Raw genomic sequence first — 21,241 nt, forward strand, 5'->3', positions numbered from 1 at the left:
TTTCGAAATGGGTGTTGGCGATGCAGGGAAAGGAAGGGGATTGGAGAGAAGAGGTCATCGGGCATATGGATAACCGCGGAACAGGATTGAACGTCTTTGTCGAGGAATCTGGAGGGATGCAGAGCAGGGAAGAAAAACAGGAATAGAGAGAACACCGTTTTATATTACGATCTAATGTGGGGATTTTTTCTTGGGCCAACGGCGGTTGTCGATGGTTAGGACTTACGCCCTGTTTGGTTGGAGGGAAAGGAAGGGAAAGGAAAGAGAAGGGAAGAGAAAACGAAGGGAAAAGAATGGAATGAAAAGGAAAAGAAAGAGGTGATTAAAAAACTTGTTTGGATAAAAAAGAAAAGAAAGGAAAGAAAAGACTAAAATCTTCTTCCGTTTTTCTTTTAAACGTGGGTCCTCATGGGTATTATGGGCAAAAAAAACTTTTCATCTTTTTTTCCTTTTCTTTCCCTCTCAATCCGTTCAATTTGGGAGGGATTGAATTTACACTAATCTATCCTTTCCTTTCCCTTCCCTCGCAGCCAAACATACTTTGTCTCTTTTCCTCCTTTTTAATTAGCCAACTGGATTGCTTAATCCCTCCCTTTCCTTCCTATTCCCTCCAACCAAACACACCGTTAGGACCATTTGAGTTGGGTGTAACAACGGACCCGGGTCTCCGGCTTAGCCTGTCTCTGGCCTTTCAAACTCCAGGCCTTTCAAACTCCAGGAACACCGGGCGCACATTTTGAACCCAACCCCAACCCGCAGATAATTTAAATCGGGGGCAGTGGCCGGCGGAGGAGAAGCGAAGCAGGCAAGTGTGGCTGCCGCCGTCTGATGGCCAAGCTGCTCTCTTTCTCTTCTCATCACTGTCGGCTTCTGTGGCCCAAACCGTCACTCAGGCTGACTCCATTTTTCTCCTTACCACCAAGGTTACTCTTACTCGCCTTGTCTTCTCTCAAACCTATCTCATCATCCTCACCACCACCATCATCCCAGCTATATCAGACCCTGCCCCCAACTCAAGAAGGTACTCTACTGCTCCTTTCCGTTCATTCTTGTTGCAGGATTGCAGTTTCATGTATTAGCTTCTTGCTTCGGGTGTAGAAAAGAAGGTTAGCCCACTTTGCCCATTGGATGAGAGGTCAGCTTCCCTCCAAATTGATGAGGAGCAGCAGCATACGCTCTTGAGGTTCCGTTCCAGTACAATAGCGGCCATTGTTACATCCTTGGGCGGGCAACCAGGCGCTGTCGGCATCGTTCGAATCTCAGGCCCTGCTGCCGTCGACGTCGCTGCCACCGTCTTCCGGCCGGCGAAAAAGAGTAAGAGCAGCTCCAGTTCGGTTCGTTGGAAACCAAGAAGCCATTTAGTCGAGTACGGTGTTGTCGTGGATAGCGAGGGAAAGGTCGTCGATGAGGTATCTGAGTTGAATTCATCAATTCTTTTTTGGTTTTGGTGTTCCGTGACCCTTCATTTTCCTGATCTTCTCCTGATTTTTCGATAATCCAAGTTTCCTTTACGTTGCTATCATTCGCGCTGATGCTATGTGAGATGATAATTGTGGGAACGAATGAATCGAGTAGGTTTTGGCGGTGCCCATGCTGGCACCTAGGTCGTATACTAGAGAGGATGTGGTGGAGCTGCAATGCCATGGGAGTGATGTATGTCTGCATCGAGTTCTGAGAGCATGTTTAGAGGCGGGAGCGAGGCTTGCGGAACCCGGTTCGTTTCTCTCTTCTTTTCGCCCTTCGTTCCCTTTTTTTTTATGTTTCTTTTCCTTGTGCTCCATTGATACATGGTCTGCTGTAATACTGTCTTCACGCTTATAATTTGAGCTTGCCATGTTGAATGGTGCATAACGTGCTTGTAGATGTTTGATTCTATCTATTGATATGTTTCGCTAAACTTCTGTCAGGAGAGTTCACACTTCGTGCTTTCCTAAATGGGCGCTTAGACCTCTGTCAAGCAGAAAGTATAGCCAGGCTTGTTTCTGCAAAGTCTTTTGTTGCCGCAGACACTGCATTGGCAGGGATGCAGGTATGTTATGGCTCTAATAATGCAAAGATACACTGATCGAATTTCTATATTGTGCATCTGCTGATTTGCATGTTACATATATTGATATTTGGCACAAACTTCTTCAACCTTAAGGATATGCAGTTCTTCCACTATTATGTTCTTCTGGCAGTGATTTGGTTATGACTTCTTAGACTGACAAGGGCTGGTCATGTGTCAGGGAGGCTTTTCCTCTGTAGTCAGATCGTTAAGGATGCAGTGCATTGAGATACTTACAGAAATCGAAGCTCGTCTAGATTTCGATGATGAAATGCCAACTTTGGACATTGGGCTTTTGATAAGCAAGATAAATGCTATGTCACATGAAGTCGAACAGGCTTTGGATATTGCTAATCATGACAAATTTCTTCAATCTGGATTACAGGTATCATGTGTTTCAGTTTTACGTGCATGAAGAACTATATGTTTTCTTCATTGTTTGAGGTCATGCATGTGCAAGTATTAATGTTTCCTTTGCTCTTAGCTTGCCCTAAAACATAGAACAGTCACTATTTTACATTTTTCATTATATGCCAGTTCTTTTATTTCATCTTTTTTATTCTAATTACTTGATTAAAAAAAAGGTTGCTTTGATTTCTCAAATTAAAATGCTAAGTTATCTTGTGCTTTAGATTGCAATTGTTGGCCGGCCTAATGTGGGGAAGTCAAGTCTGTTCAATGCGTGGAGCAAGGTAGGTTATCCTTTCTGGTTTTTGATATCATTTATCTTATATTCCCCTAGTTTTCCTTGTTTAAAAGTTTATGCTACAAGTCCTCTATTTGTGGGACTTGGACTCATATTTGTGGTCCTGTGGATTGTTATTGATTTTTCACTTTATTTTGCCATTTTAGATTTCTAAACAGATTACTAATCAAGTTAGCTAATTTTATAAATCCTTTTCTGTTAGGATTCTGAGCTTTTATTGGTTGTAGTTTATGTTTATTATCCGTGAACAATGTACAAAGAAAGTTTATAAGTATTTGATAACAATGGAAAAATATGTATATAAAACCATATGATTTTTGCACATCTATAAACTGTTTAAAGTAATGCAAATGAGTTTCCTATATGTAAAATTGTAATTGATAATGCAAACGTCATATAGATCTGAACCATAAAGGTAAAAGTTGAGAGTAGGGCAATTTCACGTTTGCTTTATTTACATAAAGGACAATGTGAATCCTATTCAAATTAAGGCAGAAAGTAAATGTCCAAAAGTTGTTCAAGGTGGTAAAGACCAGATGCAATCATTATTTACCGACCTATGTCTAATTCAGTATATGGATGACAGCAAGTTCAGACTCCCCTTCCTATACCAACTTGGTTGGCATCAACTTGATTTCAATTAAGGATGGCAGCAACATTTATACTCTTCACAAGGCCTAGAGATGGACAGAAACTGGAGAAATCCCAATCCTAGTGCTTTTAAAATGTGATGTTTTTTTCTTATGCTCCGTTTCATGTTTATTGCACAAACAAGGTAAACAGGTCCCCTAGACAAGCATTTTGCTCCTTAAAATTAACATAAAAACAAATCAAACAGAAACAGATGCATTTGATATTATGTAGGAGTGGTTATAGAAAAAATGGAACAAATTTCTCCATTCTTTGCCTGGTCTCATATGTTATAATTTTTCCATGAAATTGTAAACAATATCCTCAGTCCTCTTTGTTTGCTTGTTTGGAATTTTTTTGTTCTGGAAGCAGGATGCTGGCTGTTTATGAATGGATATATTTTTCTTTCTTGTCTTCTGCCACCTGTATTGACATTATCAGATTTATTTCAATCATGCCTTCATCATTGAGGATTTCTCTTAAAATAGTTCGTCATTTGAATGAATCGCTGCAGCAAAAACCATCTGGACTTTATGGTTTTTCTTTTTAGCATGCAGAGTGATCGAGCAATAGTTACAGATATTGCTGGGACTACAAGGGATGTGATTAACACTGGTGTTACTGTTCGTGGTATCCCAGTAACCCTTCTTGACACAGCTGGCATGAGAGAAACAGATGATGTTGTGGAAAAAATAGGTGAATTTTTTGTATCTTTCTTTGATGCAAATCTCAGGGCTTGAGAGCTGTGTATCTCTTGGGATGCTTTCTGCTACTCTGATGCCCAGTGGCACATTAATGCCCATTTAGATATTTTCCTATTGTAGAAAAGCTTTTTGATCTCTTATTTAAGTACTTTTGTCTTCTTTTCTTGGCACAAGTTTACATGCTTATTTATTTGCATGTAGGTGTACAAAGGTCTGAAGCAGCCGCTTCTGGTGCTGATATAATTATCATGACGATAAGTGCCCTCGATGGTTGGACAATGGATGATGAAAAAATTCTGGAGCGGATAAAAAATAACCAGGTAAGCATATTGCCTGTCAAGGATAGACCTGTTTGCTAGAAATGTTACTTAACAGACTATTTACTTTACACTATTTTTTATATTTTGTGTTCAATAATTGTCATATATGGCCAGCAAACTTTGATGAAATGATGTTCTCAACCATGAATTTGACAGCTATCTTTTACTAAGTTACATGACATGAACTAAATCTTCTACTAAGTTTCATAACATTGTTATACTCTCTGGGGAAGCGAAGGTTTTCAAAACCCTAATTTGATATACCATGTCTTTGCTTCTTCACCAGTCTTTGTGTCAGTACCAACAATTTGGCTGTCCATGGACAGGAATGAAACAACTATATGGTACTATTAACAAACAACAAGGCTTCCTTCTCTTTGCTATTTCCTTCTTGTCCCTTTTAGCTTTGTAATTTCTACTTGTTTTCTCTGAAATAGATCCATCGTCAGGCATGGTCTTATGTTCTTAATCTCATAATAGTGCTTCTTTCTACCGCTTTCTCTGATTGATGGTAACACTAACTGATACATGAAATGATGAAAATCTAATCCTTCCACCACTGTGTTCCTTTGCACTAGTTCGCTCATACTGGAAAATTTGCTTAGGTCAGATTTCATGATCTGGACTCTGTACAAAAAGCACCATAGACCTGGTATTTAAGTTCATGTTATGTGGGCTTATGTGTAAAATGGAAGTGAGGGCAGTATGGTCATTTGCGCAATTATGAATGCTTAACAATAATGGAACCCCTTTTCTGATATAATGGTGTTTATTTGTTGTTTGTCATTAGTGGCTTAGGGTCAGTTAGATTTAATGGGAAATGTAAAGAGCAGAATGATCGCACAATTTAATCTGGATTTTGTGTAAAAAAAAATTGGGTGCTTCTCACGTCTTCCATCTTGTATCTTTTATTTGTGAGGAACCTGTAAAGGCTAATTTTTTTTGTATTGGTTTGCATAGTTTTTTTGTTCTTCCACCTAATTCTACGAAGTTTGAAATTGCGGATGTCCAATCTATGTTTCTTGGATGTTTCACATTAGTAGATATACCATTTTCTTGTGCCTGGATTTTTTTTTTCTTTTGACTCCCATGTCCTACAGTAATCAATAGTTTGTGAAATTTTCAGTGTGAAGTGCTCCATTTACTTCTCATTTGACTTATGGTAAAGAAGTATTCTCCTACTTAAATGCCATCCTTAAATTGGTACTTTGCCCTAATATTTATTGCTTTGCAATGACAGAAATCCAATGGTGCTGTGACACCTTTGATCTTGGTTATCAACAAAATAGATTGTGCAACATCTTCTTTTCAACTCCAGGACACGTTGGCAGGCACTTTTGTTAAGCAGGTAACAACATGTGCCATAACCGGGCAAGGGCTGCCTGATCTAGATTCTGCAATACTTGAAGTACTAGGTCTTGATAAGGTTCTCTCGGGTGGTAGGAGCTGGGCAGTCAATCAGGTTTTCACTATATGCTTTCTTTTTCCACGTTTTTTTTTAATAATTTTTAGTCAGCTTAATCCTTAATGCCAATCTAATCTGTTAAAATATTCTTTCAGAGACAAGCTGAACAGCTTCTCATTACCAGGGAAGCACTTTCAAGATTGAAATCATCAATTGCTGAAGATCTGCCTATAGATTTTTGGACAATTGACTTGAGGGAAGCTGCCATGGCGCTTGGACAGATAACTGGTGTTGACATGTCAGAAGAGGTTCTAACAAATATTTTTAGCAAATTCTGCATTGGCAAATAATTTTTCCAGCTTATTCGAGGATTCATTAAAGGGAGGTGCTGGATGATCCCACTGTGTTTTTGCTATTTCAAGGGAAAATTATATCTTTGTATATATTTTGCTGGGTATGAGCGTCGGTTCATTCATAAGTTATCTTGTAGACACCTTGTTTTTGCTATTTCATCCATAGTTGTGATTATGGATGGACACTGCAGTTGCTCTCTTGCGGGATGTACCTTGTTCTTTTCTCCCTTACAATATCGATGGATATAGCTGGAGCAAGTGTTTTGTGATTTCGTTGAAGCGGCTTACCGCTAGTTTCTCAAGTAAACTGAAATCGTGCTGTGCAACAAGTAGGTGGTCCTTGGCTGTCATGCAAGCGCTCATTGTTCGTATCCCATGATTTGTTACCCATTGTTCAAGCTGATGCCGTAGATCTACAACCGAGATCGAGGAACATAACTCAATGGGTTTGACCACTGCTCCCAAGAATGCTCAGGCCTGAGTTTCCCTTAAAATGATCTGAAACAAAGGCTTGAATAGTGATAAATCAAAGTGAAATTATGGTGAAAACAGCCGTTGCTTCTCAACTATGGAAGCAAATTTAGGCTTTAAAACTGGCCGGAGGATGGAGTTAGGGCCTTATAGTTGAAATATATCAAAAGCTTGATATTTGGGACGTGTTCTTTTTCTTTTAGTTTGCATCTTTCCATGAGGATATGAGGGGAGGGAGGGTCTGACTTGAGATACAGGGATGATGACGCAAATATTAGAAAACTATCTCATAATTCACGCATCTTTTAAACAGAATATCTAAGATCCTTGTTAAATAACATGAGTTTGACATCTTGGGATCTTGGAATTAAAGATCATGGATTTGAAATCCTGGCATCTAGGATTCCAAAATCGTAGGTCACCTTTGATCACTCCCTGGAGTTTTACTGCTGATTTAAAGAGGTCTCCAAGATCAGGTTTTCTACTTCTGTCAGTAAAAAATAATGAAAAGAAAAGTTCTTGATCAAAACGTCTTGTGGAACGCATCTCATCCCAACATTAGGAACCCCAATATCCCATTCACGCTCACCTGTGGTGCGCCGATTTCAAGTCTGACGAAGTTTTCTGTAATCCTCATTCAGGAGAAGTACCGTAATTGAGTTCCAGCCAGCACTCGTGCCCTGTATCTTTTGGAAATAAGGTAAACTTTTTTCCTCACAACCTAACGGCGTTGGTCTCCTCATTTTTGCAGAATGCTAACTCAATTTTCCTCAAGGTGTTCTTCTCTTCTGTACCGGCTGCTACCCTCTGCAAGTTCAGAAGTAGTTGATGTGGTAACAGAGCAATCTCATGAAAGAGGCTCCACATTTTCTTCCATTAGAGCATTCTACTTTCACACCAAACTTTTCTATTGACATTCATCCATTATTGAACAAATCGTTCAATCTCGCAATTCCATAAAACGCCTGACATTCTTTCATTCTTGTTGAGGAGAACGTTTGACATATTCAACTGACAAAACATAAACGTAGGTAGACATCTTATTTATTTATTCACTTTTTGGAGAATACAGGAGTCACCCAGGGGGTGAGAGACCTGGCCGAACTGGTTTAACTCGCTAGACCTATGCTGAATAGCAAGAACTTCCGCATCCGAGTGGCAAACCCATGTCAAGCACCATCACAGCATGCATCTTCCGTGAACTAAATCTCATACTTTGCCTTTGATGAACAGGTTCGCACGGCTTCTGCGACACTAAGGAACATATTGTCGTTACCAATCATCTCGTTCAACTTGGATTCATCAAATTTGTAAATCACTTTTTGCCCAGGATTGGCAAGTACGAGCTGCAAAAGAAAGAAAAATCATGAATTTTACTGTTTGCAGCAACTGCTTGTTCTTTGTAGGATAAAACTATTTCTTATTGAAGATCTTCTTAGCGTTTTTTTTGTCTTAAGAAGTACCTGAAATGTCACCAACATAGGAAATCAATTGCAAGCAGCAGATTGAATAAGTGCAAATTGTGACATGAGAAAATAGTTATCTTTATGACGTTGATCATCTGGCACTCCTTATCTCCTAATAGCATGCTAGTGTGAATGGTATAAACAAAAAATGCAGCACATGTAAGGGAAAATATTGCTCACTTTCTCTTCAACGTCTGAAACTAGGATTCATGTCCCTCGGCCCTACAATTTTTTCTTTTCCCCCACAAAGACAAGAGCAACGGCGCAGCCTTTATGGATCCCCGATTAAATTAAACAAGAGATTACACCGCATTCAGAATGTAACAGCAAAAAAGATTGACGGCTCCACAAGAACGAAGGTCCACTTCCTGTGATGGCTATAATGGCTTCCTGATCCTCTCTAGAAGGCACGGTAGTCAAAATTTTGCCTGAATCTGTCTTTCTTGATTACCCCCTTCCCTTCGTCCTACTCTTCCAGAAAACGGACCGCCATCGTAGGGAAAAGGAAACAAAGAGAGAGCATAATCCACGACAAAGGAATAGCTGAACTTTGTATGGTCAAGATTCTCATCAACATTTGTGTAAGGTATATATATTGAAAAGGGGAAAAAAAAGGAAAGCCCTCAACTACGACGCACACTCTTTATCTCATAATGTAAAGCCGATCAGAGAATACGAGGACATTCTTTTTGCTATATTACTGGTTAATGCAGTTTCATGATGGCGGATCCTAGCTCAGTCACTCCTATTTTAAAATAATGATTAAAAAAGGAATTTCCTATTTTCCCAGTTTGTATGCACTATAGTTTCATTTATCCCAATATTTTCTAGTGAAAAATCAAATCTCGAAAAGCACCACAGGGGTTTCCTCGTTGTTAATGATGAGATTGGTGATAGCGGAGGGTGGAATAGTGGGCACAAGTCTCATGTTAGCGGAAACTGATACAGAATAGTCGTATAATCCAACTGCGTGAAAATCGACGAAAACATTTTTATATAGAGCATGAAGAAGAAGACGATGAAAGTTTTCTCGAGAGGCAAAATTTTCCCATATCTTCTATTTTAAGTATCACCATCTTCTCAGTAGAAAAAAAGGAAAATATACTTTCTTCACAACCCACTCTACCTGCTTACACATGGTCCTACGCCAACTCTGGTATGACAATCGCCAAACCGTTCAGTTTCTATGTTTGTAACTTGACTAGTTTGGAGTTGAAGTGTTAACGAAGCAAAATAACAGGTTTGATGAAAATAGCATACCTGAACTTCTCGTTTCTTCAGGGTCCTGTGCAGTTCTTCCAAAGCATGGATGGCACTTGTATCAACGTCAGAAACAGCTGAATACAACAATAACACAAAGATAGATTACAAATCTCTCCCTCCATACATGGGCCTGAAAGCCTCTTTGCAGAAGTTCCTACCTGACATCTCTATAACCAAGAATTGGATCTTTGCTTGGCCCATCTCCTTCGCTTTCTCTTGTTCATCAGATAAGCATCCTAATATCCTGAGAACCATGAACATGCTTGTGAGCCTCTGCGAATGGTAATAAGGAAACATAGTGAAATGCCTTGGGAGATGATGAAGTATATATCACAATGGTACCTCTCTCGGACATAATTTGAGTTAGAGAAGTACATAGCTGAATCTATTGTAGTGATTAGGACACCAGGAACTGTGAGTGCTTCTGGATACTGCTCCATGTTCCTATACAAAGATGTTCCAGGGATATTCCCAAGTAGGGCTGTGTGTGGGCGCATGACATGAAGAATAATTCTTGCAAGCGAGATTGAGACCTGATATCAAGAGACCAATGAAAGAAGCTATGAACTAATCAACTTATGGCTTATGAAAATTATTGTTTAAATCTTTGTCATAAGTGCAGGACAAGGTGTGTTCCTTACTGCAATTAGGAGGCCTATTTCAACAGACACAAAGAGAACGCCAAGGAATGCTCCCAAGCATGCGATGAAATCCATTTTGTCAATTTTCCAAATGATCCATGCTGCATGAAAATCAACCAGTCCGACAACAGCGGATGTAATGATAGCTGCCAAAATTGCATTTGGGGTATAATGGAAGAGGGGTGTGATCAGCTCCAATGTTAACAATACTACTGTAGATAGCACCATGTTTGATACGGCTGTCCGACAGCCAGCCATGTTGTTGACTGAAGTGCGAGAAAAGGAACCTGGACGAGATGGGATCAGCCACCAAATTAAGAGCATCTCGACAAATAATGATTGACAGATAAACTTCCAACTATATGGAGAGTTTATTAACAAACCTGTTGCAATGTAGCCGGAAGCAAATGAACCTGCAATATTCATTATCCCAAGTGCCATCATTTCTTTGTTGCCATCTATATTATAGTCCTTGATTGCAGCAAATGTTCTCCCTATTACTAGTGCTTCCTGAAAAGACATAACATAAAGTCTCTTTTAGTGGCAGATGTTGGATTGATGAAAAGAGATTTTTGAGCCTGATCTTGCGTACCGTAAGTGCTACAAAAGCTGCTATGGCACCAATCTTGAATCCTTTGGCTGCATATCCTCCACTATAATAAATTTGATTAGCTGATAGTTTGTTTATCCCCTTCGGTATCTTCCCCACCTTCCATTAAGCCAGAAAGTTATATGCTATTACTACATTTAAAAACTGGTCCAGAAATTAAATAAACAACCAGTGGATAATGCTCACAATTCGGACGCCATGCTTGTCTGCTCGTGTTATGTAAACAAAGATAGTGGACAAAGCCACTGAGGTCATAGGTGCAACTGCAGCTACCCAGAAAAGACGTTTGTTCCTCCTTCCCTGTGAACATCTCAATCCATTGTCTAAGTCAAACTCCTAAAGCAGCAAACAAGGGAATTAGGACGGCTAGTCACTTACAATCTGTTTAGTTACTAAAAGGAAGAATAGGAAGCATATGCCGATGACGATGGTCTGCCAGTTCCACTATACAAATGCCAGGCAACAAGATTTAGTTTCTGTTTTTTGCTAAAAAAATTCACCAGAAAATTTTTGCAGTGATTTTCTTACCCCATGATGAGCTGAACCTGATGCAGATTTCATTACAGAAACGATATCTGTCTCTCTGGTGAAATCCTCGATGCCGAGTAAACCTCTTAGCTGTTGTAGGGCAATAGTGACTGCTGCACCAGCCATGAACCCCACAATCGCAGCATGGGACAAGAAATCGACTAGGAAACCCAACCTATTACAAAGATTCAAGCCTTTAAACTCTCACCATAGCTGTGAAGAATCTTCTACCAGCACACTTAACACATTACTATTTACCTAAAGAACCCAAGTGCTACTTGAGTTAAACCAGCAAAGAATGTGGCAGTGAAGGCAAGGCGACGGTATTCTATTGGGTTAGCTTTAGGATCAATCTCCTTCTCGAGCAAAGAACCCATCAAAAGCGATACAACCGCCACTGGTCCAATGGCGATATCTCTGGAGCTCCCCAAAACAGCGTAAACAAATGGTGGTATTGAGCTGGTGTCTGTTTGGTAGTTCACAAAAAAAAAAAAGAAAAGGAGAAGAAGAAGAATCATGTATATCTATAGATGATGGAAAATGCAAAAGAATGCTTCAGCTTAGATAATTAAAGATACAGCCGGTGCAAAAAACGGATGTCAACAGTGTAGGACAAGATGGCTTACACAATCCATATTGGGGATTCAAATGTGCCAAATTTGAATATGCAATGTCCTGAAAGAATCACAAGAAAGGAATCTTAGGAATGAGTTGAGTTTTGCATAGAATCTTAACGAGGAACAAAAGGAACATGTCATAAAACTCCAGACCTGTGGAATAGCCAGACTAGCAATGGTTAGACCAGCAATAAGATCACAAACGAATTTTTTGTAATTGTATTGGCTTCCCCATTCTAGAATTGGAAACATTGCCTGAAAACCAAGGGCGATCTTCTTGGTTCTGGACCGACCTCTAAAGCTGCGCAGTGGGTCATCTGCAAAGAATATTTCCCTAAGTGTCGTCCTAACCTCCTCGATTACATTTTTTCTAGGAGGAACCTTAACCCTGTGAACTGATGATTTTTCCTTCTCCTGAATTACAGAGTATGAAGACATTGCAATGGCCAACTCTGTTTCATGCTCATCAAGTAAAGAGTGAGCCATCTTCAAGTCACCTTTCCTTCTTTCCTCTCCAATGTGAGCAACACTATTTATTCACAGGTAAGCCAATCAAAACCAGCAAACGTCCGTCTCAAATAACAAGGCGGGATAGGAGACAAACAAGAGATGGCCTCGGAAGAACTCCAATTTCTTTGACAGGCTGATTTGTGGTGCTGCAAAAATGTGAGCACAAAATAACCTGAAAGAAAGGTAACCGGATCTTTTCAACTGAAAGAGATTGAGAAAATGAAAGAACTCAGAATCAAATGGCAGCCAACTCTGCCTCGCCACTGGAATCAGCCGACCAGATGAACAAAAGGTTCTGTATTCACCGGAGGTAACAAGGAAGTGGACTTAAATAAATTCCTTGACTGCAATATGCGTCTTCAAATGAGTCCAATTATTTGGCTGCTTCTGTCAGTTAGTCCATTCCTTTCAGTAGCACACGCTAGTCGCAAAAGCAAAGGTGGGACCAACTGCTGAATACCATGTTTTATCTTGTTATATATCTCATATGGGACTCACCGAAATGGCGACATCTCCAGTTCAGCTTTTCTGACGGGAGAAAACCTATTTCGACTCCTCGTCTATCATTGGTCTGATCCTTGGATGACCATAGAGACAGTATGGTTGATAAACGGGAGAGGAAAGAAAGACCAGAACTGGCGAAACTGAGAACTTTGAAAAACGAAGACGTAAGCTTGAAGGCATGAAAGGTGCAAATCAGAAACACGTGTTGATCACAGACACAAGAACGCAGACGGCTACAGAGGCCAAACAAATAGGACAAGAAAACATGGAAATCAAGCACGAACAAGAACAAAATTGCCAACTGCACTGGTCTTCAACAGTAGTGAAACTTTCTGGTCATTCAAGAAACCTTCTGGCGTTTGTGCTGTAGAATAGCAGAGATGGGACGCCCCCAACAACACAAGCCAACAACCAAACAAAGTCTTGGGCTCTCCGAATTGATGGCTAAAAGGACATGTAAATGAAATTCAAACGACAAGTGGGTGGTCTGCAATTATTAGCTGAGGCTTTGGAACGTCGAAAACTGTTTCAAAGAATTACAGGACTCAGTACCGTCTACCTGAAAAACTACAGAAGCTTATATACCCCTCCAGACTACAGAAGCTTATATACCCCTCCAGCTCCTTACCCGTCGACAAAGAATGACTGCACGTTACATGTGGAATGAGCAAAATTTATTTTCTGCACGTAAGAAACGACATTGATCTATATGGTACTGCACGTTACATGTGGAATGAGCAAAATTTATTTTCTGTACGTAAGAAACGACATTGATCTATATGACGCAGAATTATTGGCACACAAAAGGACACGAATGAGGGATCACCTATCTTCATGAGTTCACAGACATTACCTCATATTTTTGCACTATTTTTGTTGCATATGTAGTGTGCATTATTTATAATTTTGATGTGGTTGAGCCTATCATGATCTGATCAGCTGTCACCGTTTTCCCATGAAATCTGAGCTGCTGATTTTTCGATTTAATGTACTTTGACTAATATTACTGTAACTCTGCAAGCAATTAAACTTATTACCGCGGGAAATAAATCATACTAAATACATTTACAAATGTTCATGCCTACATTTCTCCTTACAATGCAATCTTGGTTCAAAACCATAAGGACCCTCATCCACCACACAGAGATGATTGTTATCATTATGGAACCACCATAACCTAAGGTGGACTCTGTCGCAGGATCAGGATGTGTTTGATTTAGTAATCTTGCCTGACCTTTAAAGAAAGGTACCTTCATATATCTTGTTTAGGAAATATTCTACTTATTTCGCATGCTCAAAATCTGTTTCAAAATATTATTTTGTACATGACTTGTAAACCGATGATTTTTTTTTTGCTGTAGTAAGATTTTATTTTATTTTTTAGTGATGCGGTTAAGGTGATCAAACCAACTAACTTGGTAACTTCTTCGTTAGTTTTAACTTGGTAATAAAATAGTGGAGACCCAAGCATGTGTACAACAGCTCATACCAGGAAAGATATAATGTTGCGCAATTGATATGAGGGATGGGCATTGGGCCCGGTACCTGATTGATTGATACTTGGTATTCGACCTGACTTAGACTGGGCGCAAGCCCATACCCTAAAATTGAGCAGCAGGTCAGGTCAGTGAGCAAGTTGTCAGGATGGGTCAGGTCAGTCGGATTACTTGTTTTTAATAGTATTTTATTTAAATAATATATAATTATATGTATTGTTTATAATTATATATTAAATTATATTAATAATTTTTTTTTTATTTTAATCAAGCAGCCTCAAGTTGCAGACATGGCTGTCACCTAGTTAATTACATACTAAAATCGCTCACATGAGCCGACAGCTGTATAATTTTGTTTTTTATGAAATGGAAAGGTCTATTTTATAAGGAGTGACAAGGGTTTTGTAAGGTAGGTCCAACGCAAAAGCTGGATGATGAAATAAAATTTCTTAAACATACACGCAGATCCTAAGTTTGCCACAAAAATTAAAGAGGTTCTCTTCTCCGTGCTGAATTTCTTTTAGAGTTTTTTTTTTTTGGTAGAAAAAGGTTCAGCAGTTGATCGTTTTAAAAGAGATGACTCTAGCAAACCTTTTTGCATGAGAAGAGCTGTGATTTCTTAGGCTTTTCCATTCACTAGTTTGTCATACAAGGATCCAACAGAAATTTTTAAAAATTTATGTTTAGTTACGTTGGATATAACCATTAGTATCTCCTCCAACATTCGCATTGTTGAGACAAAACCATTCCTGTGTTAATTTACCATGACGTAGTAGTTTATCTGGAATTACACGGTTGTAAACAATGTTCCAGAATCTGCTTGTTTGAATCGAATTGGTAGCATGTTTATTCGATTTGGTTTTAAATAATTTAATATTTTTTATATTTTTATTTAACATTTGTTTTTTTCCAATTAGAGAATTTCTCTCTCATGCACGTACACACACACACACACACACACACACACTCACTCACTGTGGGGATCTTTACCATCCTTAATCATAAAATATGGTTTCTGTGAAAGAAATTCTCTCTAACAGTAAATTTAAGTAAAGAAATGCCATCTTTGTTTACCCATATCAAGCACGTACGATCAACCACTCGAATTGTTTCTTTCTTTTTTCTGAATTGTAATCTTCATGGTCATCCTTTGTGACTTGGACAGAGAAGATGTTTTATCCCATCGAATTGGAAAACTGCCGTGTGTGGATGGTCCCTCTAGTTTGATGGTTGGTTGCGACAACAGAGCCAACAGGAGTCCCATCCATTCCAAAGTAAGACGCAAGCGGCTCATGCTTTGGACCAGATTCCTCCAATAATATGAGTTCGGCTTATTATATTTCATGTTGGTGAAATTAATTCTTTCTTAAAGACAAACCATGAATTTGACTAGCGTATATAAGATCCGACACTTACATGTGACTGGATTGGGGGTTGGATTCTTATTGGTATTCATTGAACTCCGATTCCAATTCAATTATGAAGCTACGCACTAACTCAAATTCGATTGATAATTAAATTGTTTCGAAAATATCATTCGTCCATTAATCTTGTCAAGAGAACACTAGCTCAATTTTCAGATCCTTTCCAAAATCTTAAAAACTTTTAAACTACTAAACTATCATTCCTCTATGAGCACACGGCAATCCCCATGGGATCCTGAAAGAAATGCCATACCATTTGCAAGAAAAAGGCTGACAAGAAGCCTACTCTATGCGAGGATAATATACTCTGGTCAAACGAAATGGTAGGAAATCAAGGGGAAGCCAATAAATAATAAGGCGGAGCCCAATTCGAAACTATATATGTTATTATTAAGTTGAAATTCTTGTTCACTTGAGAAGAAGAAGAAGAAGAAGAAAAAAAAAACACAGAGTAAGCTGAATTTGTCGAACCTAATATTTTGACTGTGACAAGCTTGTTTACTGCGGGCGGTAACGGCATCTCGCTGAAGACTGAGAGTGTACTTGACATTAATCAAGCTCTTATGCGAGATCTGTTGGAGGCCACAGAGTGCAGCTTCACTACGAAACTAAACCTCCCATTTGGCCTTTGATGAACAGGTTCGCACAGCCTCCGCAACACTGAGAAAGATATTGTCGTCGCCGATCATGTTATTGAACTTGGATTCGTGTATCTTGTGAATCACGTTGTGCCCCGGGTTGGCAAGTACGAGCTGCAAAAGAAAAGAAAAAAAGTCAAGGAATTGTCGTCCCAGACATCCAGTTCCAATTGCTGCCTGTTCTTGACGGTGGATCGCCACAGTGCCAATCAAAGATCACAAGGAAAATATTCTGAAGTTCAAATTCCATTGCTGTGTTTTTGTTTGAGAATACTTATATCCATGGATATAAACAAATTAACGAAAAGGCCCGTATTGTGCGTCTGTAATATTGTATTCCAAGAGCATAAACTATGCAAGCAGCCATTTGATCGACTTTCGTTTGTCGCGATTCATTGATTATGTTTCAGTAAATTTTCTGGGGCAAAGCAAATTTCTTGGCAGCCTGATACAAAGTTGCAGACAAACAAGCAAATAGAAGAATATCATCTGAGTGATGAGATGATTAACTAATAGGATATTGTACTGCATAGAAAGAAAGGGCAGAGAGTCAGTGACGTGTCCAGACGATCGCCATGGTATCCTTAAATCGCCTAGAGGCTAGAATTTAAATTCTTCATTGAATTAGTGAACAGAGTTAATGAAATTGCGCACCTGAACTTCTCGCTTTTGGAGGCTTTTGTATAGTTCCTCCATCGCATGTATGCCACTGGTATCAATGTCAATAACAGCTGCATGTTGCAATACAGGAAAGAGAATAGACCTCAGGGATCTCTCCCGTAAATCATGAGCATCAAAAACTCTTTCCAGAGAAATTCTTACGTGACATCTCTATGACCAAGAACTGGATCCTCCTTTGCTCCATCTCATTTACTCTCTCTTCATCTGATAACCATCTCAATATCCTGTAAGTAATAAGCCTGCTTTGAAGCCTCTGAATGATACGAGAGGACTAAGAATAAAATGGCTAAACAAATGATATGTCAATATGGTGCACCTTTCTCTGACATAGTTTGAGTTAGAGAAGTAGATTGCTGAATCGATTGTGGTGACTAGGACGCCAGGAACTCTGACTGCATCCGGATATTGCTCTATCCTCCTATACATTGATGTTCCTGGGATGTGCCCAAGTAAAGCTGTGGATGGGCGTGTAGCATGAAGAAGAATTCTTCCAAATGAGATAGAGACCTAGTTGCAGAGGCCATGAAAAGTATGATGCTGTCACTTGTTCACATAATGGCTTACAGAAAAAAGATGGTGCTTTATGATCGAACTAGTTCTCAAATAAAAGTGTGCTTCTTACTGCAATCAGGAGGCCAATTTCAGCAGACATAAACAGCACACCGAGGAAGGCCCCCAAGCATGCAACGAAATCCATCTTGTCAATTTTCCAGATAGTCCATGCTGCCTCGAAGTCAATTAGTCCAACCACTGCAGAAGTAATAATGGCCGCTAGAATTGCATTTGGGGTGTAATGGAAGAGTGGTGTGATCAGTTCTAATGTCAGCAATACTACAAACGACATCACCATGTTTGACAGAGCTGTCTGACAGCCAGCCATGTAGTTCACTGAAGAGCGGGAAAAGGAACCTGATACAACAATACATTAGTCACCAAATCAGGGACATAAGTACTTACCACTAGACGGATTTTATGATGAAGAATAAAGAGCTTCTGTGGCCAACCTGTTGCAACGTAGCAGGAAGTTAGTGAACCTGCAATATTCATTACCCCCAGTGCCACCATTTCCTTATTGCCATCTATACTGTAGTCCTTCATTGCAGCAAACGTTCTTCCTATCGCTATTGCTTCCTGATAAAAGCATGAGGTTTCCTTTTAGTTCGAGCCATACGAGTGCAACAAATAGTATCATGTTCAAGCATGATATAGCGTACCGTAAGGGCTACAAAAGCTGCTATTATTCCAATCTTGAACGCTTTAGCCACGTATCTTCCACTAAAATAAATCTGATTGACTGAGGATTTGTTTATTCCCTTCTCTATGTTGCCCACCTGCCAATGACAAACAAAGGAGCATCCTGTTTATTAATGTTTCAATTGTTAGAAGAAGAGAGAAAAAAATGAGAGGCAGGTAGAAATATTCACAATTTTCACGCCCCGCTGGTCTGCTCTGGTTATATAAACAAAGAAGGTGGACAAAATCACTGAGATCATGGGTGATATTGCAGCTACCCAGAAAAGGCGCTTGTTCCTCTTCCCCTGTAAATGTTCCAAGCCATGTAAAAGATAGCATCTAAAGCAGCAGAGGAGGGAAAATGATCAAAAATTTAAGATGAGAAGGCTCTTACAATATGTTTAGTTGTTAAAAGGAAGGACAGGAAGACTACACCAATGAGGATGGTTTGCCAGTTCCACTACACAAACAGCATTAGCAACAGTTGGGCACTTAATTTCGTAAGAGAACCATCAACAAATTCTGCAAATATTTCATACCCCATGGTGTGCTGACCCCCACACTGATCGCATAACAGAAACAACATCTGTTTTGGTGGTGAAATGATTAATGCCAAGTAAACCTTTCAGCTGCTGCAGAGCAATTGTAACCGCGGCACCAGCCATGAACCCCACAACAGCAGCATGAGACAGGAAGTCAACAAGGAAACCTAGCCTGGAAGAGGGTACTAAACCATCAAGTTCTCGTGAATTTCATCAAGCTGTAAGTTGAACATATGCGGTACGTAAATGGAATTCACCTGAAGAACCCAAGTGCCGCTTGAATTACACCGGCAAAGAAAGTGGCAGTAAATGCAAGGCGACGGTACTCAACTGGGTTACTTTTATGATCAATCTCTGCCTGGAGCAGAGACCCCATTAAGAGGGATACCACTGCCACCGGCCCGATAGCAATATCTCTGGAGCTTCCCAACACGGAGTAAATTAATGGTGGCACAAAGCTGGAGTCTGTTTAATAATCAGGAAAGAATATATCATCATCACTCAACATCTCACAGACAGAAAATAAACTTTGGAAGAAAGACTATGTTTAAAAACAGTTAGACCATATAAAAAGAGAAACCAGTGCCATGGAGACTTACAGAGTCCGTATTGGCCACTCAAGTGTGCCAAATTTGCGTATCCTATGTCCTTAAAAATTCCAAATAGACAAACTTAGAAATTTCTTGCGCAAACTTCACATGGAACTAGAGCATGATAGCATGAAATTCCAACCTGTGGAATAGCCAGACTAGCGATAGTAAGTCCGGCAACAAGATCCCCAACGAATTTCTTGTAATTGTACTGTCTTCCCCAATCTAGTATTGGAAACACAGCCTGCATCCCAAGAATGACCTTCTTGGATCTTGGATGGTCTCTAAAATCGCGCAATGGTTCATCTGCGAAGAACATCTCCATAATTGTCCTCTTGAGTTCCGTCAGTGGATGTTTCCTGGGAGGAATACCGACAGTGTGAAGCAGCATTTGATCATTCTCCATGGATCCAGAGGTTGCACTCTTTATGGTTACAGAGTCTTCCGCGTGACGCTCATCATGTTGAGAGTGATCCATCCCAAACTGTGGTCTTCCTTTCGAACATCCAAAACTCAGTACCTATGCACAATTGAGCAGGGGAAAATCAATGCGAACTACAAAGTGCCAAGAAGTAGTCAGTTAAAAATTCAAATATTTCAACAGATTTATCATCTGTGGCGTCCAGCCGACAAGTCTCAAGCAAAAAATCGTCTAAGGGAATCATCTTCACTCGATAATGCGAAACAAGTACAGCCAAAGGAAGAACCTACGGATATTGTGCCTTCCCACTAACATCAGAAAACCTGATGAACAAAAAACAGAGGTTCACTTGGAACAAAAACGGTAACGGTTTTAAATTATTCTCCTGAAGTTAAATATTCATGGAAGGTTCAAACGAACCCAATTACTTAAGGACTGGCATAAGTTAGTGAAATCCTTTCGTGGAAAAATCTTGTTTCAAAAGAGAGTAGTTACTCAAATTTCTGTCTTAGCTTATTATGCAACTGAAACCCATTGAAACAAATACAGAAGAATCCCTAATCATCTGTCCAAGCAAACGCAGAAAGCCACCTCACCACAAGAACAAAATCTGGGTTGGAGAGGCAGAAAAAGAAAAAAAAACAACATTTTCGTGCTATGGAGTATGATTCATACTTAAGTGAAACTGGAAAGTGGAAACACTGAAACCTGTTACGGCAAACAGGTGCAGATAAGAACCAACTGATGCTCCGATGTTAGAAACCAAGCCCAGGCAATGACATGTCGAGCAATCCTGAAATTCGAGAGGTAATCAGAGCAAGGTTGTCGACTGCGTCTTTAAGAGTCAATGGTTTTCTTTTTTTCTATTGACCCAGTCGTGTGCATTTGTTCTGCAGGTCAAGTGGAGATAGAAACAGCCTACCAACGCAGCCCCAGAACCACACAAAAACGGGTCCAAAATACCTGTTAGGACCAGTAGCGAAATTACAACAAAGAATGCTGCTCTTAGCTTATTTCAACGACGAATAGTATCCTTCAATTATTGGCGGAGACCGTATCATTTATTGCTTGCAGAAGCGCTCGGCAGCCATGACGGAGAATGACAGAAGCTCACTGCAGACAACTTTGCTTTGAATTGAAAAACGACGGGTGTCTCATGTTGGAAACTACAACTAAGGAAATATGTCCTACCGTCGGTTGGTATTTTGCTGAGAAAACCTTACCTTGGTTATCGACTTCTGGTTTATATCTCAAACCTCTCTTGTTGTCTACGAGACATTTTTAGCACGCAGTGAGTCTTGAAAAACATAGAGCAGAAGACTTTGACTTTAAATCATCTGATCATACAAGCAGAATGTGAACTTTAAGAAATAAACGGCCTGTAGATTCTTGACTTTTTAAAGTTCTAAACGCTGACCCATTGATTCTTGTCGGAAGAGTC

General features: G+C 39.7%; 3 protein-coding genes across 5 annotated transcripts; 1 reads left to right on the forward strand and 2 right to left on the reverse strand.

Annotated features, from left to right (window-relative positions):
• The first annotated feature begins 712 nt into the window (after positions 1 to 712).
• LOC116258639 (uncharacterized) lies at positions 713 to 6,437 on the forward strand. Its single transcript, XM_031635903.2, has 10 exons — positions 713 to 1,021; positions 1,099 to 1,409; positions 1,576 to 1,714; positions 1,908 to 2,029; positions 2,229 to 2,432; positions 2,680 to 2,739; positions 3,941 to 4,079; positions 4,289 to 4,407; positions 5,648 to 5,869; positions 5,968 to 6,437. Exons 1-10 carry the CDS (start codon positions 829 to 831, stop codon positions 6,160 to 6,162), a joined length of 1,704 nt encoding a protein of 567 aa, XP_031491763.1. The 5' UTR covers positions 713 to 828; the 3' UTR covers positions 6,163 to 6,437.
• A 1,151-nt stretch (positions 6,438 to 7,588) lies between these two features.
• LOC116258638 (sulfate transporter 1.3-like) lies at positions 7,589 to 12,595 on the reverse strand. Of its 2 annotated transcripts, XM_031635900.2 has the most exons (13): positions 11,915 to 12,595; positions 11,771 to 11,819; positions 11,403 to 11,610; positions 11,145 to 11,319; positions 10,995 to 11,060; positions 10,803 to 10,916; positions 10,599 to 10,715; positions 10,390 to 10,516; positions 10,007 to 10,293; positions 9,708 to 9,898; positions 9,524 to 9,609; positions 9,363 to 9,439; positions 7,589 to 7,982 (listed from the first exon to the last, which is right to left on the reverse strand). In XM_031635900.2, the coding sequence occupies exons 1-13, from the start codon at positions 12,245 to 12,247 to the stop codon at positions 7,839 to 7,841; spliced, it is 1,974 nt and encodes a 657-aa protein (XP_031491760.1). In that variant the 5' UTR covers positions 12,248 to 12,595; the 3' UTR covers positions 7,589 to 7,838. The 2 variants fall into 2 exon arrangements, with proteins under 2 accessions (XP_031491760.1, XP_031491762.1); XM_031635902.2 differs by lacking the exon at positions 10,995 to 11,060 and having other exon boundaries at positions 10,803 to 10,952.
• A 3,450-nt stretch (positions 12,596 to 16,045) lies between these two features.
• LOC116259042 (sulfate transporter 1.3-like) lies at positions 16,046 to 20,899 on the reverse strand. Of its 2 annotated transcripts, none has more exons than XM_031636636.2 (14): positions 20,509 to 20,899; positions 19,522 to 19,899; positions 19,389 to 19,437; positions 19,047 to 19,254; positions 18,787 to 18,961; positions 18,642 to 18,707; positions 18,439 to 18,552; positions 18,229 to 18,345; positions 18,019 to 18,145; positions 17,637 to 17,923; positions 17,331 to 17,521; positions 17,156 to 17,238; positions 16,988 to 17,064; positions 16,046 to 16,447 (listed from the first exon to the last, which is right to left on the reverse strand). In XM_031636636.2, the coding sequence occupies exons 2-14, from the start codon at positions 19,855 to 19,857 to the stop codon at positions 16,304 to 16,306; spliced, it is 1,974 nt and encodes a 657-aa protein (XP_031492496.1). In that variant the 5' UTR covers positions 19,858 to 19,899; positions 20,509 to 20,899; the 3' UTR covers positions 16,046 to 16,303. The 2 variants fall into 2 exon arrangements, with proteins under 2 accessions (XP_031492496.1, XP_031492495.1); XM_031636635.2 differs by having other exon boundaries at positions 20,476 to 20,898.
• Between the last annotated feature and the right edge of the window lie 342 nt (positions 20,900 to 21,241).

Source organism: Nymphaea colorata, chromosome 8, assembly GCF_008831285.2.
Source record: "Nymphaea colorata isolate Beijing-Zhang1983 chromosome 8, ASM883128v2, whole genome shotgun sequence".
NCBI classification, from domain to species: Eukaryota; Viridiplantae; Streptophyta; class Magnoliopsida; order Nymphaeales; family Nymphaeaceae; genus Nymphaea; species Nymphaea colorata.

What these genes read in the sequence shown, in the direction of transcription:
- LOC116258639 (XM_031635903.2), top strand. Translation starts at nt 829, where the DNA reads ATGGCCAAGCTGCTCTCTTTCTCTTCTCATCACTGTCGGCTTCTGTGG. An exon ending in CTGCATTGGCAGGGATGCAG is followed by an intron (nt 2,030 to 2,228) that starts GTATGTTATGGC and finishes GTCATGTGTCAG; the next exon opens with GGAGGCTTTTCCTCTGTAGT. An exon ending in TTCTTCAATCTGGATTACAG is followed by an intron (nt 2,433 to 2,679) that starts GTATCATGTGTT and finishes CTTGTGCTTTAG; the next exon opens with ATTGCAATTGTTGGCCGGCC.
- LOC116258638 (XM_031635900.2), bottom strand. Translation starts at nt 12,247, where the DNA reads ATGGCTCACTCTTTACTTGATGAGCATGAAACAGAGTTGGCCATTGCA. An exon ending in CTAGTCTGGCTATTCCACAG is followed by an intron (nt 11,820 to 11,914) that starts GTCTGGAGTTTT and finishes TGATTCTTTCAG; the next exon opens with GACATTGCATATTCAAATTT. An exon ending in TCAAATTATGTCCGAGAGAG is followed by an intron (nt 9,610 to 9,707) that starts GTACCATTGTGA and finishes CATGGTTCTCAG; the next exon opens with GATATTAGGATGCTTATCTG.
- LOC116259042 (XM_031636636.2), bottom strand. Translation starts at nt 19,857, where the DNA reads ATGGATCACTCTCAACATGATGAGCGTCACGCGGAAGACTCTGTAACC. An exon ending in CAGCTTTTGTAGCCCTTACG is followed by an intron (nt 18,146 to 18,228) that starts GTACGCTATATC and finishes TGCTTTTATCAG; the next exon opens with GAAGCAATAGCGATAGGAAG. An exon ending in TCAAACTATGTCAGAGAAAG is followed by an intron (nt 17,239 to 17,330) that starts GTGCACCATATT and finishes TATTACTTACAG; the next exon opens with GATATTGAGATGGTTATCAG.